Source organism: Mizuhopecten yessoensis, unplaced genomic scaffold, assembly GCF_002113885.1.
Source record: "Mizuhopecten yessoensis strain PY_sf001 unplaced genomic scaffold, ASM211388v2 scaffold10797, whole genome shotgun sequence".
Lineage (NCBI taxonomy): Eukaryota > Metazoa > Mollusca > Bivalvia > Pectinida > Pectinidae > Mizuhopecten > Mizuhopecten yessoensis.
Window position 1 is genome coordinate 1,235,481 of NW_018408726.1, and position 14,116 is coordinate 1,249,596.

Genomic DNA, 14,116 nt, shown 5'->3' on the forward strand with positions numbered 1-14,116 from the left:
GTCAAACTAATTTTCATTCTCAAACTTTGTTGGTCTCTATCCCAGGAAGCCACCAGCCAAATATAAAGATTCTATACCTTTCAGTTCTTCAGAAGAAGTCGTTTGAAGTGTTTGACACATTTGACCCCTGTGACCTTGAAAGTAGGTCAAGGTCATTTTCATTCTCAAACTTTGTAGGGCTCCTACCAACGAAGCTTTCAGCCAAATATCATGACTCTAGGCCTGTCCGTTGTTCAGAAGAAGTCGTTAAAGGAAAAGTTGACGGACGAGGACGGACGGATGACGGACGCCGCGCCACGGCATAAGCTCACTTGGCACTTCGTGCCAGGTGAGCTAATAACAATGTATCAAGAATATTATGCCCTTCTTTCATGTGTACACTGAATTACATAATGTATCTTAAAACTACATTTGGCTTGACATTGTTTAAGAAAGAAATAACGCAAACTAGCAATAGTCAGCATTTTAGTTTCGGTCAGGTACGTCTGGACCCCTCAATCTATACATGTATATCTATACATGGCTGAATATTCCCGAGGTCAGCCTTGGTTTAGATCTGTGCCTGTCGTTTTCTTTACAGGTTCAACCGTTTCAACTGGTTGAACCGGATACATGAAAGGGGCCCTAACATATTTCTATACTGTCATTGTAAATATTGGCAGTGGAAAAATAAAATTAGAAAGTCCAATACAATATGTAGGTCACAGAGCCTTGGGTTGTGCTGTTAACCCTTTCACCCCTAGGTAACTTGAGTAGACTCTACCATACATTCATCTGGATGAGTCCATGATGGTCTACAGTGGTGAAAGGGTTGAATTTTTAAGACCTTGTATTTACATTTAAGGACTGTGTCAATGGTAGTAGAGCGACACATGCATACTTGCCAACTCTCCCTATCTTGGAAGGAGATTCCCTATTTTAGACCCATAAAATAAGCAGTTTCAAACAGTGGATTTGCTTAACTATTCCTATTTTCCATGAACTGATGATTTCATCTGAAAGAACAGCTCAAAAGACGCCATTAAAAAGTGTTATTTTCCCCTGGGGTGTATCATACACACAATTTATCTATGTTTTTAAATCAGGACATGCATAATCTCCCCCATGGAAATTTAAAAAAAAAATGGTAAGTGTGCTCATGGCTACAAACAGCTGTGGGATCTGTATCACAAAGATCCAATCAATTTTGATATTTTGAAATTTTTGATAATTGATCCTAATCAATGGTCAAATAATATAAAATTTAAAAATGAAAATAAATCATTCAGACCTTGAACTACGGTTCCCGCATTTAGGCTGTTTAAAAGTGGAAGCCCAATCTGCACATATAGTAACCCAAGAAATACCACCCAGTCACAATATTCTGACACCAGGCTATCCAGGAATTAACGCCACGCATAAAATGACATCAAGCAGACTGAAGTGAGCACCATTTGAATGACTTTGGTCTTAACCCTTTCACCACTGTGGACCACAATGGACTCATCCAGATAGAGCTATGGTAGAGTCTAGTAAAGTTACCTGGGGGTGAAGGGGTTAATCAGGGAACAGAACCTATAACAGTCCTTGCTCGCCACCAAGACAAACAGCAAAACTAAGTCAGGATTAGTAAATCAAAAAGCAATTAGAAAAGAGAAAAAAATTAAAGATGAAATTTGCAATGGATGTAGCAGATTAATTTTGGCCACTTTTGTGTCCCCAACTAGAGGGCATACGAGAGAATCCCAAATTCTCAAAGGAATTCCCATATTAGTTGCCACTTATGAAAGCCATATTCTACAATTTTAAATACCCGATACATCTTTTCTCTTAAAACTTCAAAATGTGTACTTGAAAATGAACAGATATAACACCAAATATAAAACATTACATTTCAGAAATTCATTTGACATATAAAGTAGCTGTTTACATGTAACTGCACATGTATGTATTACACTGCACATGTATGTATTACACTGCACATGTATGTATTACACTGTACATGTATGTATTATACTGTACATGTATGTATTACACTGTACATATATGTATTACACTGTACATGTATGTATTACACTGCACATGTATGTATTACACTGCACATGTATGTATTACACTGTACATGTATGTAAATGGAAATTCTGCCTCAGCAGGCTTCCAAATAAACACAAGAAACCCCGATCGGACGTGAAAAGGTCTGGGGTCACCTAAAGGTTTTCTCCAGGTACTCCGGTTTCCTCCCACAATAAGACGCCCCGTGCTAACATCCGGGCCAACAAGAGTGATTAATATAAGTTGAAAAATCTTGTTTCATAATTGTTGTAAAATAAATAAAGTTTATTTACTACTATTTACCTGGAAAGGGTCGAACAAGCCCGTACCACTGGCATTGGAATAGTCCGTCGCGTGGACCTTCTCACCTGTCAGTTTCCATAGCAACCAGGTGTCTATACAGCCAAACATCACCTGATCCTCTGATGCTCTGTGTCTCAGCTAACAAAATATTACAGGTACCATCAGTCATTTCTGAGACAGAATTAGTAAGATACACTACTTAATTACACAGGCAAAATTTCTTCATGTCATGTTGACCTGAAAAAATCCTGACCTGAAATTGACCGGAATTTTACCTGAAATTGACATCAAGATTTTTCATTTCAAATTCAGTGTTATTTCAGGTCAACTTCCAGTCAATTTCATGACCTGAAACTGAACAGTTTTTTTGGCTCTTTTCAGGAAAATTTGACCTGAAAAACACTTGCTTGGGTAAATCCTGAAATTCCCAGGAATATCTGGACATTTTTAAAGAGATCAAGTGTTTTTGATAAGCATTTACTGGCAAGGTGATCAAACTTTAGCAAAAGGTCAACAATGTGAAAGTATTGACTGAATTGTAAGACAGATAAAATAAAAGGTATGCTGTTTACCTCCTCAATATTCTCTAGGGCCCAGATCAAGCGTAGACCAACCTGTGAAAAAAAACAAGTTTTTTATGTTGATTTGCAAACAATATATGTTAATTAGTGGTCCTGAATTCAACAGTCTATAAGAACTGAATATAAAGATTACCAAAAAATATCATAAAACTGTATCCTATGGAGACTATTTCTAGTGTAAAAGTGCATGCTTAAATTTCTTTTTTAAATCTTTTTTAAATCTTAAAGCTGAATATGTTAAATTATATTATGATGACTTTTAATATAGCTAGGAGTCTGTTCAATGTAAATAAAAAAACATAAGAATAAACTATTAACACTAACACAATACCAGTTCACATATTTCCTATTATCGACATTCTGTCACACCCAACATAATATTATAGCCATTTAAAATTGAAGAAGTTTGTCTATTAGATTTAAGGACTACATTATATCCGACCAAACCCTCCACCCTTGATTATAGTAATACCAGGTTTACAGATTCATTATTATCGTCATAAAGAGTAGATACCTGATAATAATAATAATAATTTGAGGTCCTTTTATACCGCTTTATCACAATCTAGCTCAGCTCGTAGGTCGTCTCAAAGCAGTTCACAAATTATTATCTGTGGTTATAGGGCCTTTGCAACCAGCCAATATCTTTCTCAACTCCCTGGGGAGCATACAGCCAGTGCTGCCTTTTCCACGCTCACAGCCATCGTTCAACAATTCTAGCACTGCCCAACCACGTACTCATTTACAGCTGAGTAGACTGGATCAATCGGAGTAAAGTATCTTGCTTAAAGATACAACACAGTGCCATGCCGTGACTCGATCCCACAACCCTTTGGTCACAAGCCCGGCGTCCTACCACTAGACTACCATGCCTCTGATTTGACATAAAGAGTACATACCTGATTTGACATGAAGAGTACATACCTGATTTGACATAAAGAGTACATACCTGATTTGACATAAAGAGTACATACCTGATTTGACATGAAGAGTACATACCTGATATGACATAAAGAGTACATACCTGATTTGACATGAAGAGTACATACCTGATTTGACATAAAGAGTACATACCTGATTTGACATGAAGAGTACATACCTGATTTGACATAAAGAGTACATACCTGATTTGACATGAAGAGTACATACCTGATTTGACATAAAGAGTACATACCTGATTTGACATGAAGAGTACATACCTGATTTGACATAAAGAGTACATACCTGATTTGACATGAAGAGTACATACCTGATTTGACATAAAGAGTACATACCTGATTTGACATGAAGAGTACATACCTGATTTGACATAAAGAATACATATCTGATTTGACATAAAGAGTAAATACCTGATTTGACATGAAGAGTACATACCTGATTTGACATGAACTTTAATACGCTGGCTGCCAGGAACCGGGGCTGTCGAGTAAACATGTGGAGGAGCGAAGATCCTTTGTTCAAAGCCTGCCCGGACAAAAACGTTAGACTTCTATCAAAATTTGATGAGACCAACCACCATGAACGCAGGCTATATATAATAAATTTCTGAGGTTTTTCTTTCACTTTTATCATTTTTTATTTAAAACACTTACATGTATGTTCACTGAATTTTTTTCAAAACTGTTATCAAATAAAATTGATTTAATGAACTAAAAAGTGAATGTGAACCATAATTTGTGCTTAAGAATTAATCAACACATGTTTTTTCTATGGTGGAATATGTAACAAGGGGCCTGTTCGTTTATGTGGAACAACAGATACGTCCGTTTTTAAATGTAACATTTTTTGGGTATAAATCCTGGTAGGCCAGCAAAAGTTTATGCAAGCCTGGTAAGGCTTTGACAAGGCTCGTCTGAAAGGAGCGTTAGATTACTGGGTCCGACCTTATTTCATAAATGAACAACTCTGGTCCAACCGTTTCACCGTTTGGACTGCGATAAACAAAAACGGCCAAGGGTAAAACGGAAAATGTGGAAAAAAATTGGTGGTCATAACTAGGATCTCACAAGATTCTCACATTACCATAAATGGAATAATAAAAATAAAGAATGAAAGTCTAGGAGACTTTTTTTTTTCTTCTCCAGTTTTGTTACATGGATAGATTAAATATAGTTTTTATAAATAAAACATTGATATTGTGAACTTTTTACAATTAAGTCATCATGCATAACACTACGTTCTACCCATTGTTATTTTCATGATACATAATAGTTGTTATTAAATATTTACCATATCCACTTGAGACTTACCCGGAGTTTGTACGAGTTATTCCACGATTTGACATGATCACTTGCCCTCAAATCCTGCCAAGTAATAAAGTTGTGGAATGGTTTACCCGTCTCCCTGTTGTAGATATACATACCATCATTTTAAATCATAAAAGGTTTTGCACATGAACAAATATGCACTGGCACATATATCAGTTTTCTAGATACCCAAGATAACCTCCCTGTTGTAGATATATAATTTTAATTATTAAAAGGGGTTTTTATGTAATAAAATATGTACTGGTACATGTATCAGTTTTCTAAATACCTGAATTGTCTCCCCCTTTTAGAAGGTTACCTTTGGACTGAATGAGAATATTAACTCACTCACCCCTGAAAACACATTTGAACTCTTCCAATCCAAAGGTTGGAATAGTTCATTATGAAACTTCAGGGGTGAATGAGTTAATAACTTGCTTGTCATGTTGTTTACACTTCATACTGTCATTCTAGTTTTAGGTTCATGCAGAATTTTCAAACCTGATTTTGTGGTGGGTTTCGAGACTTTTAAGGTAAAAAAACACAAAAATAAGTCTGTTTTATACTTCTCATTTCAGCTTTCATTTTCATTTCTGATACATTTTGTTTCCTCACTCAATATACATTTCCAAATTAAATCCATTTCATGATAACTGGTATTATTTGATGTTAAGTTGGCACCTTACCTAAGATGAGCCTTACGGTTACCATTCAGAAATTTTCACTCTTGAATTTTAATTTATGTATTTTCAAAGACAATCCTTCTAATTTTGGGCCTTTTCAAGCTTGTATGAACATTGTAGCTACAATACCTGTAGGCAGTTATTGACAGAATGAGATACAAGTCTAATCAAACAATTTTAATTGTATCATTATATCTCGTGAAAGAATCAATAGATTTTCATACATCAAACACTTTCAATGTATGTTGCCCTTATAACCTGTACTTAGAGTAGACCAAAGAAAAAAAACATCTTTTGTTTCCCCTAACACTTAGCTACCTACCCTAGATTTGTTTGCCTACCCTAAAAATTATATTGGTCAGAACTCCTCCTTTATATAAGCAAAGTAAAATTATTTTCAAAATTTAAAACAATTGACTACATGTTCTTACCGACCTGACTTTTTTCTGATAATGCTAGTGGAAACAAAAGTAATCTCTTTTTTTTGCTTTACCTGTCCCAGGTGAGAAATGTAGATCTCTGGTTAGTTATTCCTATACACGTCACCTGGCTTGCCGTGATGTTAGCAGCTTAAAGATTGAAACGTAGAAAAGAAACTAGATTATTACTTAATTCCTCACATACAAATGGGTTTTTTTAACAGTACAATGTAGAATTTGAAATTTGAAAAGCTGAGCATAACAATCAATTCTTGAATTACCAAGAAGAAATGGCATCTACTTAAGACAAATTCACATATATGTCAGGTGCCGGGAATTTATTAAGTTCAAAAGATATTTTGCTTCAAACGACAAAATTAACATTTTACAAGAATAATTATATAATGATTCAGAAACAAGTAAATTGTGTATGAAAATCAGGGTCCGTATTCATGAAACCGTTCTCATGCTCAAGCATGGACTCTGTGCTCAAACCTACTTTCTTCTAACTCTCTTAAAAATCTTGTCAAACGATAAAAAAGTCAAATGTAAACATTGAAAACAGTTGTCGGCTTTAAGTCTCTTCAATGTTTTTCCAAATCATTGAAAATATAAGATTTGTTTATGAATTTATAAGTAGAACAAGAAATTTGGCTTGAGCACAAATTCCATACCTGAGCATGGGAACAGTTTCATGAATACGGGACCTGGTGTTAATTGATTTACACAAATATCCCTACCTACATCAATACCATCACCACAGAACATGTCAACTTTATATTGTTATGACAATACATTATTTTACTATTAAAACCAGTTCAAGAAGGCATCTTAGTTTGATTTTCATAGCAATTATTAAGTTTGAGTTGTTCTCATAAATATTAGCTGTTCTGATCCGACATATTAGGTAGTACACTTTGTAATTCTCCCAAAAATAAATTCACTAATTCTATAACTACATACAGTACTGGTTACTATATAAAGTTGTAACAGGACGAGGAATAGTGATATAGATAGTGCCGTCGCTGGGGCTCGAACAGGCGACCCTTGGCTCTCCAGCGCCATGGAGGAATCAGGTAAAGGAAAATTCTCTATAGCCATTGCTTGTAAGGCGACCTAATCAATGCACATCTTTTACACTATCAAGTATATAAGTACATATACCTCTGATTGATTCCTTGATGCAATCAACAGCCTGCTGTACCAGAAGCTCTGGGTCCATTTCTGCCCATCGTGGCTCGGGGTACATAATCTGTATCTGCAATAGTGACAACAAGATCAGGGAAACTGTATGGTGATCAAAACATAAAGGCATAGGTGTCAGCTTCTGAAACCTCTATTGAGGGAGATCTCCCTCATTTCCAATGAGAGAGAAAGTGTGTGAAACCCAACTGAAACTGCTTTGTTCAATTTCTTTTCCTTTTTTATGTATCAAAATAACTCCAAAAAGTATGCATTTGATTCAGACATACCGGTCATGATCAGTACACACACTCTGCAGTAACTAGGATCATTTGACCACAGGATGTAGATTTTGAGTTTGTCTGAGTTAAAGTCTTGAATGAGGGAGTTTCGAGGGAGATAAGTAAATGTTGCTCAAATGAGGGAGTCTCCCTCCTAATTAGGGAGGGTTGAAAACTATATGGTGAAAGACAAAGGATATTTATACATGTTGTGGAAACGTTTAGAGGGAAAATAATCACAATACTGACAATGACTCCAAATCATGACTCAGTCACATCGTCACAATATGACATCATATGTACCTGGTACATCAAGAATAACAACATAATTCATATCTTTACCTGAGATAATGACCCATCACCTGATCATGATCTGTTAATATATGTCATAATGTGTGTTATTCCTTTTATTACATTTGCCTACAATTGTTTTTAGATGCATGTTATATTTTCTGCAAAACGAAACTCAATTCATTACTCTGTAGTATATATATATATAGTATATATATGGGGCAAAGAAGTAATTCCAACAGTGTGGACAAGTTTAGGTTGTCAAATTTTCGGAGCGATCCGCTCCTTTATCAAGACACAGTGAGGCAGAACAGTTACATGTACAACTACATCATATTACAAGAAGATAGAACTGATATATACATTTAATTAAATATGCTTCGAAAATAAATTTAATCGAACTAGGCAGACAAGATTTCATAGAAGAATGAGTACGGGTATTGATGTTACGTCACTATGATAGTGTAAAATGCTGCTTTAATATTCAAAACCCATTCGTGTTTCAATTTGTTGATGGGTGGATAACAACCAATGAGTTCTGGCTACTGGGACTATACAACATCTTGTGTTATTACACAGGAACTTCTATTGAATGACCCGAAAACTGGCGGTATCATTACTGTAAGATTCACCAGGTATGTGTGGTCGGGTGGTGCAGTGGATAGCGCACTTGCCTTTCACCCAGGCGGCCGGACTTTGATTCCCCGATCGGACGTGACCCAAAATTGTGACCCCATTCTTGACCTAATAATTTCACATGAATGATCTCACTTGAATGATCCCTACATTGTAAGTTAAGCCCCAAATCATGACCCAAGTTATCATGAACCCACATCTTGTCCTTATGTCATGACCTCTACATTTAGACCCATGAATATCATGAAACCATGATATATAAATGACCCTCACCCTTTTGCTGCTTGAGCCTTTGATGCTGCCATTCTTTAAGTAGACATGGCTCCGCATAGTCGTGGTGCCGATGTCGAGGGAGATGATGTAGGGGGTGACATCATCAGCCTTTCTTCCCTCCCCTTGGCCAAGGTTCATACTGGTACCAAGGACTTTCTGCAAAGAAACAATAAAATATTATAAAGTTATAAACAATGTTGATTAAATAAGCTGCTAATAATACAATAATACTTTATAGGTTAACACAACAAGGGATAAACGATGGAGATAATGTTGTTTGTCCAAATCTCATTTACCATTTAACTAATGTCAAAACCTCATTGTTGGATAATTGATCCCTTATCAACTATTATAGTACTGTAGCCATTTTTATCCTTAACAAATATTTTCTTTCTGTCTTTAATATAAATGTATAGTCAATCAATTGTCTGTCATTGTTCAATGATTTCTTATAAGTGAGGATACTGATTTCCAAATCTATGATGTATTAGTGTAGTAGACTACTATAGGTTAGGGATTTATACTTACACTATAAAATCGTGTCCGCTGTGCCTTATCATCCATGCGTTTCAATGATAAGTAAATACATTCAAGCCATATTATGATTCATTATGCTACTGCAGCAAGGCACAAGATCTAATGAAGAAATAAAAATAACTATTTTACATCAAGCATGTCAAAACTGAATTAACATTAGATAAAAGAAAATTCCACTAAATGGTGTCAGGATAGAGAGTTAGTTCGATTAATATTTATGATACATTACTTCCCAGGCTCAAGCTTGTGAGTATTTCATAATAGTGAATATTTATTGGCGGATTGGTTGAGTGGTTAACAACCCAGGCTTCCACGCAGGCAGCCAGGGTATGATCCTCAAAGACATTGTATGCATGGATATTCAGAGAACATGTTTTTCTCCTGCCCACACAACTCCAACAACCCAGGTGGAGTATAAATTGGTCTGGGGTGGATGCTTTGCTGTATCATTTAAGTGAGGTGGCACTATAAATGATGCCGTTAGAAGCATGGTCCCAATACAAACAGAACACATTACATCTCCAGCACACAAACAGGCATACACCTATAGGGAGATATTAGCCAGGTGGCATAGGACTAGTAGTTAAGCGCCTGATAATGCCTCAAAATTATATTGAGTAAATTATATGCTAATTGTTTAAGTTGCACATCCATGTACTGTAAAGCGCTTTAAAGTGGCGTATGTTAGCTAGATATGGCGCTATATCAAATGTGGCATAATATATTATCATTTAGTAATAATGAATTTCTAATACGCCTTTTTTTTAAACACGACCTTCCTGAAGAGTATAATGAAACTGTTGACTCTTAAAAGTAGAAGAGCTTATATTCAAACTAAGATAATAATAAAAAAATATTGATGGAGGAAATCATACAGATGAAGATGAAGAAGAAGATGCATGTATCTGCATCAATGATTCCTCAGTTCGTAAGAAAATATTGGAAAAAACTGTCCGCTAAACGCAGATCAGTATTTCTCAGACACCACGGAGATTTATTGAGAATAACATAGCAAGGTCTACACAGTAGCACTACATGTATCTGCCGATATTTCTCATGGTCTACACGTCACCATTTTGTTTGTTGGACCGTCCGCCATTTTGATCATGTCATGTGATAAGCCTACGGAGCACTCAGCAGTCGATATTTCTGTTTTGAAACTTGGATTCATTTGAAATGTAATCTGAAATGTACACATTTCTGTAGTAAATATATATAACAACAAAACACACAGTGCACAAGCATATAATTCTTAAATTATACAAGATATTGAGTTATTAAAAACTATGTAGCCCCTATATAAATTTTTATTTCTCCTGCACAGGTCATGTACTCCTCGGTAGTATAGTGGTAAGTATCCCCGCCTGTCACGCGGGAGACCGGGGTTCAATTCCCCGCCGGGGAGAGTACTATTTTTCTTTTTTTTCCCTTCTAATATACAAATCTAACTTTCTTGCTCAGACTTTTCCTCGAAAATGGTATTATTTTGCTGGTTTTGTTTCCATTATTTTGTAACGTGGGTCAGGGACGTATATATTTTACAGCTATATTTGGACCTAAATTATATATAAGGTTGGGGTGGCATTTTTACCGAAAGTCGATCTAAACCCCTAATACATGTACAATTACTCTGAACATCTTAGTTTAGGTCCAACTTTAGCTGTAACAAATTCTCATTTCCCTGGATCATGCAAGTAAATAAAATATTCTGTATCTGAAATGATACTGTGTTGACTTCAGTTCTGAAGAAAGCACTCAGGGAGGGGGGTATGCTGCAATATAGTCAGAGTTTTGTAGTCTGTTTTTGAAATTGCCCAAATCATCCTCCAAAACACAATAGTCGTCCAAACCGTTCCAGTCCTTAATTTTCTGTTTCTTTTGGTGTTTTTAGTTACTTTGAGCGTCGAATTTAAAATCGCTGAAAATGAGTCCTAAATATAAGATGTCGGTTACTGGCTGTAAAATTACATTGTGTAAACTGTAGAAGTGCTGGAGAAGCTGTTTTGACCTGCTGATCCTCATGACATAACATTTTTTCGCATAAAGCGCATTCACCATTTTGGTGCCATTGTTCCAAAGAAAGTAGGTCACGCTGGAGTGAGGCAAGGGACCTGAGAATGTGTTACAGCTGTATTTGGACCTAAACTAATGTGTTTAGAGTAAACTAATGTGTTTAGAGTAAACTAATGTATTTGAGTAATTTGACACGTTTAAGGGGTTGGATCAATTTTTGGTAAAAAATCCACCCCCAATGATGTGTATGATATTAGGGTGGCATTTTTACCGAATATTGATCTGAAACCCCAAAACGTATGAAATTACTCTGAACACCTTAGTTTAGTTCAAATATCCTCAGGTCCCTGTGGTCTGAGTGGGTCCTGAGCTGTCCGTATAACAGACAGTCATCTGCAACGAGACGGACGGTGGATGACACAGAATCCGGCAGGATCGTTAACGAAGCATGAGGGGCCGAGTACGGTCCCTTTTGGAACTCCTGACTGAACCAAGATTCAAGATCTTGATTCTTGAAATCTTGAATCTTGAAATCTTGAATGTTGAATCCTGACTGATCCCTGGCTGTGGATAAGTGGTCACCTTCTACGACGACTTGTCGAGTGCGTTTAGTGGGGAATTATATATAGCCGTGATGACTATCATGTGATTTCATCGTTATTTTTTAATTACTTATCGCCGTTATGGGTTTTTTTTATGGTTTAACGTGGATGAAGTGATTTCTTTTGTTCGATGATAACAAAAGTTTCATTCCGTAGTCAATTTCTGATGTTTGCAATTCTCCAAAAAATGTTGTGTCTGAAACGCGTATTTCTCCATCAAAATAATTGCTTCTGAGAACAGGGCAACTTCATATAATATAAATATCTTCTGATCCAAAAAGAGTAAAAACTTTAATTATACATGTAACATGTCATTTTTTAAGGAAATAACCATTTTGTGACTGCAGTTAGGTCTTTTGTCTCGGGTTTAAAATATCAGTTGGCGGACAGTCCTCTGATAGAACTGACAATGCAATTTCTTGAGTTTAATCCCATTATTGACTGTATGAACATCTCGCTCTCGAAAATTTCTGGTTTCAGACAAAAAGCACAAAGAGTTATTTCCACATACACCAGCAGCGAGTGACTATATAAGATTTAAACGTGAACGGATGATATCCACAAAAAGAGTTTCCATTCCTATTAAATTAAATTAGTGCAGTTTGGAACGTCACCTCAATGATAATTCATTACATGTAGACATTTTATTTTAAAACCGGTTTAATTTATAAGGGAAGTAACTCGTGTAGTCTTAAATCACAAAGTCATTCTCCGCCGTACGCGTCGGGGTCAATAGGACCAGAAAAAAACCAATTATGTTTTAGGCTTACTTATAAATTTTATAATGACGCTTTTTTTATTTAACAATTAATTATTGCAACAAATCAAATGATAACCAAGTAAAATATTCACCGAAAAAGGGAAGTATGACTGACGTTTTGTGTATTTTTTACTCTGGGTATAGGAACACAATTGGAAAAAAATAGAAGTGAATGCATGCTAGTGTCTGTGTATTTCCCGAAATAGTGGACCGACGTACTATTATTCAGTAATGACTGGTAGTTTTGTTATACCAAGGCCTAGTTCACGGTCTTTACCCTATAACCCAATATGACGCATGGTCTGGCGAAATTTAAGTACGTTAAAAAAAATGTTTTAAGGTTTAGAAAATGGTTTGGTGGTCTACATAATAGACAGGTGTGAGATATAAGCCTATTTGTTGGACACAAAATGTTTTTTTATTTTCATCTCTGACTTGTACGCATACAATTCCAGATGAAATACGGGTATTAAAACACTCTTAATTCATTATAAATGATGTTTGACTACTAAAGGTTGGTATTCTAATTTCTTATTCACTGGAAAAATTGATTATGGTTTGTACGGGTATGAGAAAATCCCACAATCAAACCGACTTGATATATTCGTGTATTAAATATATGTTCAGAGATATAGCAAACCATTCTGGGTGGTATAACAGACAAGTGATGAACCTCTTCAGCTAAATTCGCGTCCCTCCTGGATGTATCCTTGGTTTATTGTCGTGTATATGAAATCACTGTTTTATTCGATGAATTCCCACACCCCTACCTATATAGCTAGTCTTCTAGCCGGACAGGAACACGGTCGATATCACCGACTTGCTGTTATAGAGAGTACGTTGACGATAACATTTACATCGCAATATATACAAGTCCACTATACAATATTTATAATATAATATAACGTATTGATATTCTACAATTCGCTGCAGCAGGAAATAGCCGTTGTGATCAGCTTACATACGTATATGGTTTTCTCTATAGCCCTCCTTCATATCTAACAGAAAACACGCACTGTGCCAGTAACTTAATTAGGTTGGGCTGTTTACTTGCTGATTAGGAGTAGAGACCATGCATTTTCTTAACTGATTTATTACAGTGTTTTAAAATATTTATATTTACAGCATAGCATACTAGCCAACTCTGCCTATTTAGGAGGGAGACTCCCAATTTTGGGACCTAAATCTGAGCATTTTCAAACAGTGAATGTGCTAAACTATTCCTATTTTCAAAGATCTGAAGATTTCATCTGAAAGAACAGCTCAAAAGATGTCATT

The 14,116-nt window shown here is 35.8% G+C and overlaps 1 protein-coding gene and 1 non-coding gene across 3 annotated transcripts in view; one reads left to right on the forward strand and one right to left on the reverse strand.

Annotated features, from left to right (window-relative positions):
- Positions 1-10,584, reverse strand: part of LOC110462480 (putative glycerol kinase 5) — a 25,278-nt gene extending 14,694 nt beyond the window's left edge. Inside the window, exons 1-9 of one of the 2 annotated variants that reach the window (XM_021516442.1) lie at positions 10,536-10,584; positions 9,455-9,562; positions 8,927-9,082; positions 7,428-7,521; positions 6,338-6,413; positions 5,165-5,258; positions 4,290-4,379; positions 2,907-2,948; positions 2,335-2,472 (exon numbers count right to left, since the gene is read on the reverse strand). In XM_021516442.1, the coding sequence (XP_021372117.1) occupies positions 2,335-2,472; positions 2,907-2,948; positions 4,290-4,379; positions 5,165-5,258; positions 6,338-6,413; positions 7,428-7,521; positions 8,927-9,082; positions 9,455-9,490 (726 nt within the window). In that variant the 5' untranslated portion in view covers positions 9,491-9,562; positions 10,536-10,584. Of the gene's footprint in view, positions 1-2,334; positions 2,473-2,906; positions 2,949-4,289; positions 4,380-5,164; positions 5,259-6,337; positions 6,414-7,427; positions 7,522-8,926; positions 9,083-9,454; positions 9,563-10,498 lie in introns of both variants that reach the window. The other variant, XM_021516444.1, reaches the window with a different exon arrangement.
- A 212-nt stretch (positions 10,585-10,796) lies between these two features.
- Trnad-guc lies at positions 10,797-10,868 on the forward strand. The gene has a single exon. It is a non-coding gene; the product is annotated as a tRNA-Asp (tRNA).
- The last annotated feature ends 3,248 nt before the right edge of the window (positions 10,869-14,116 follow it).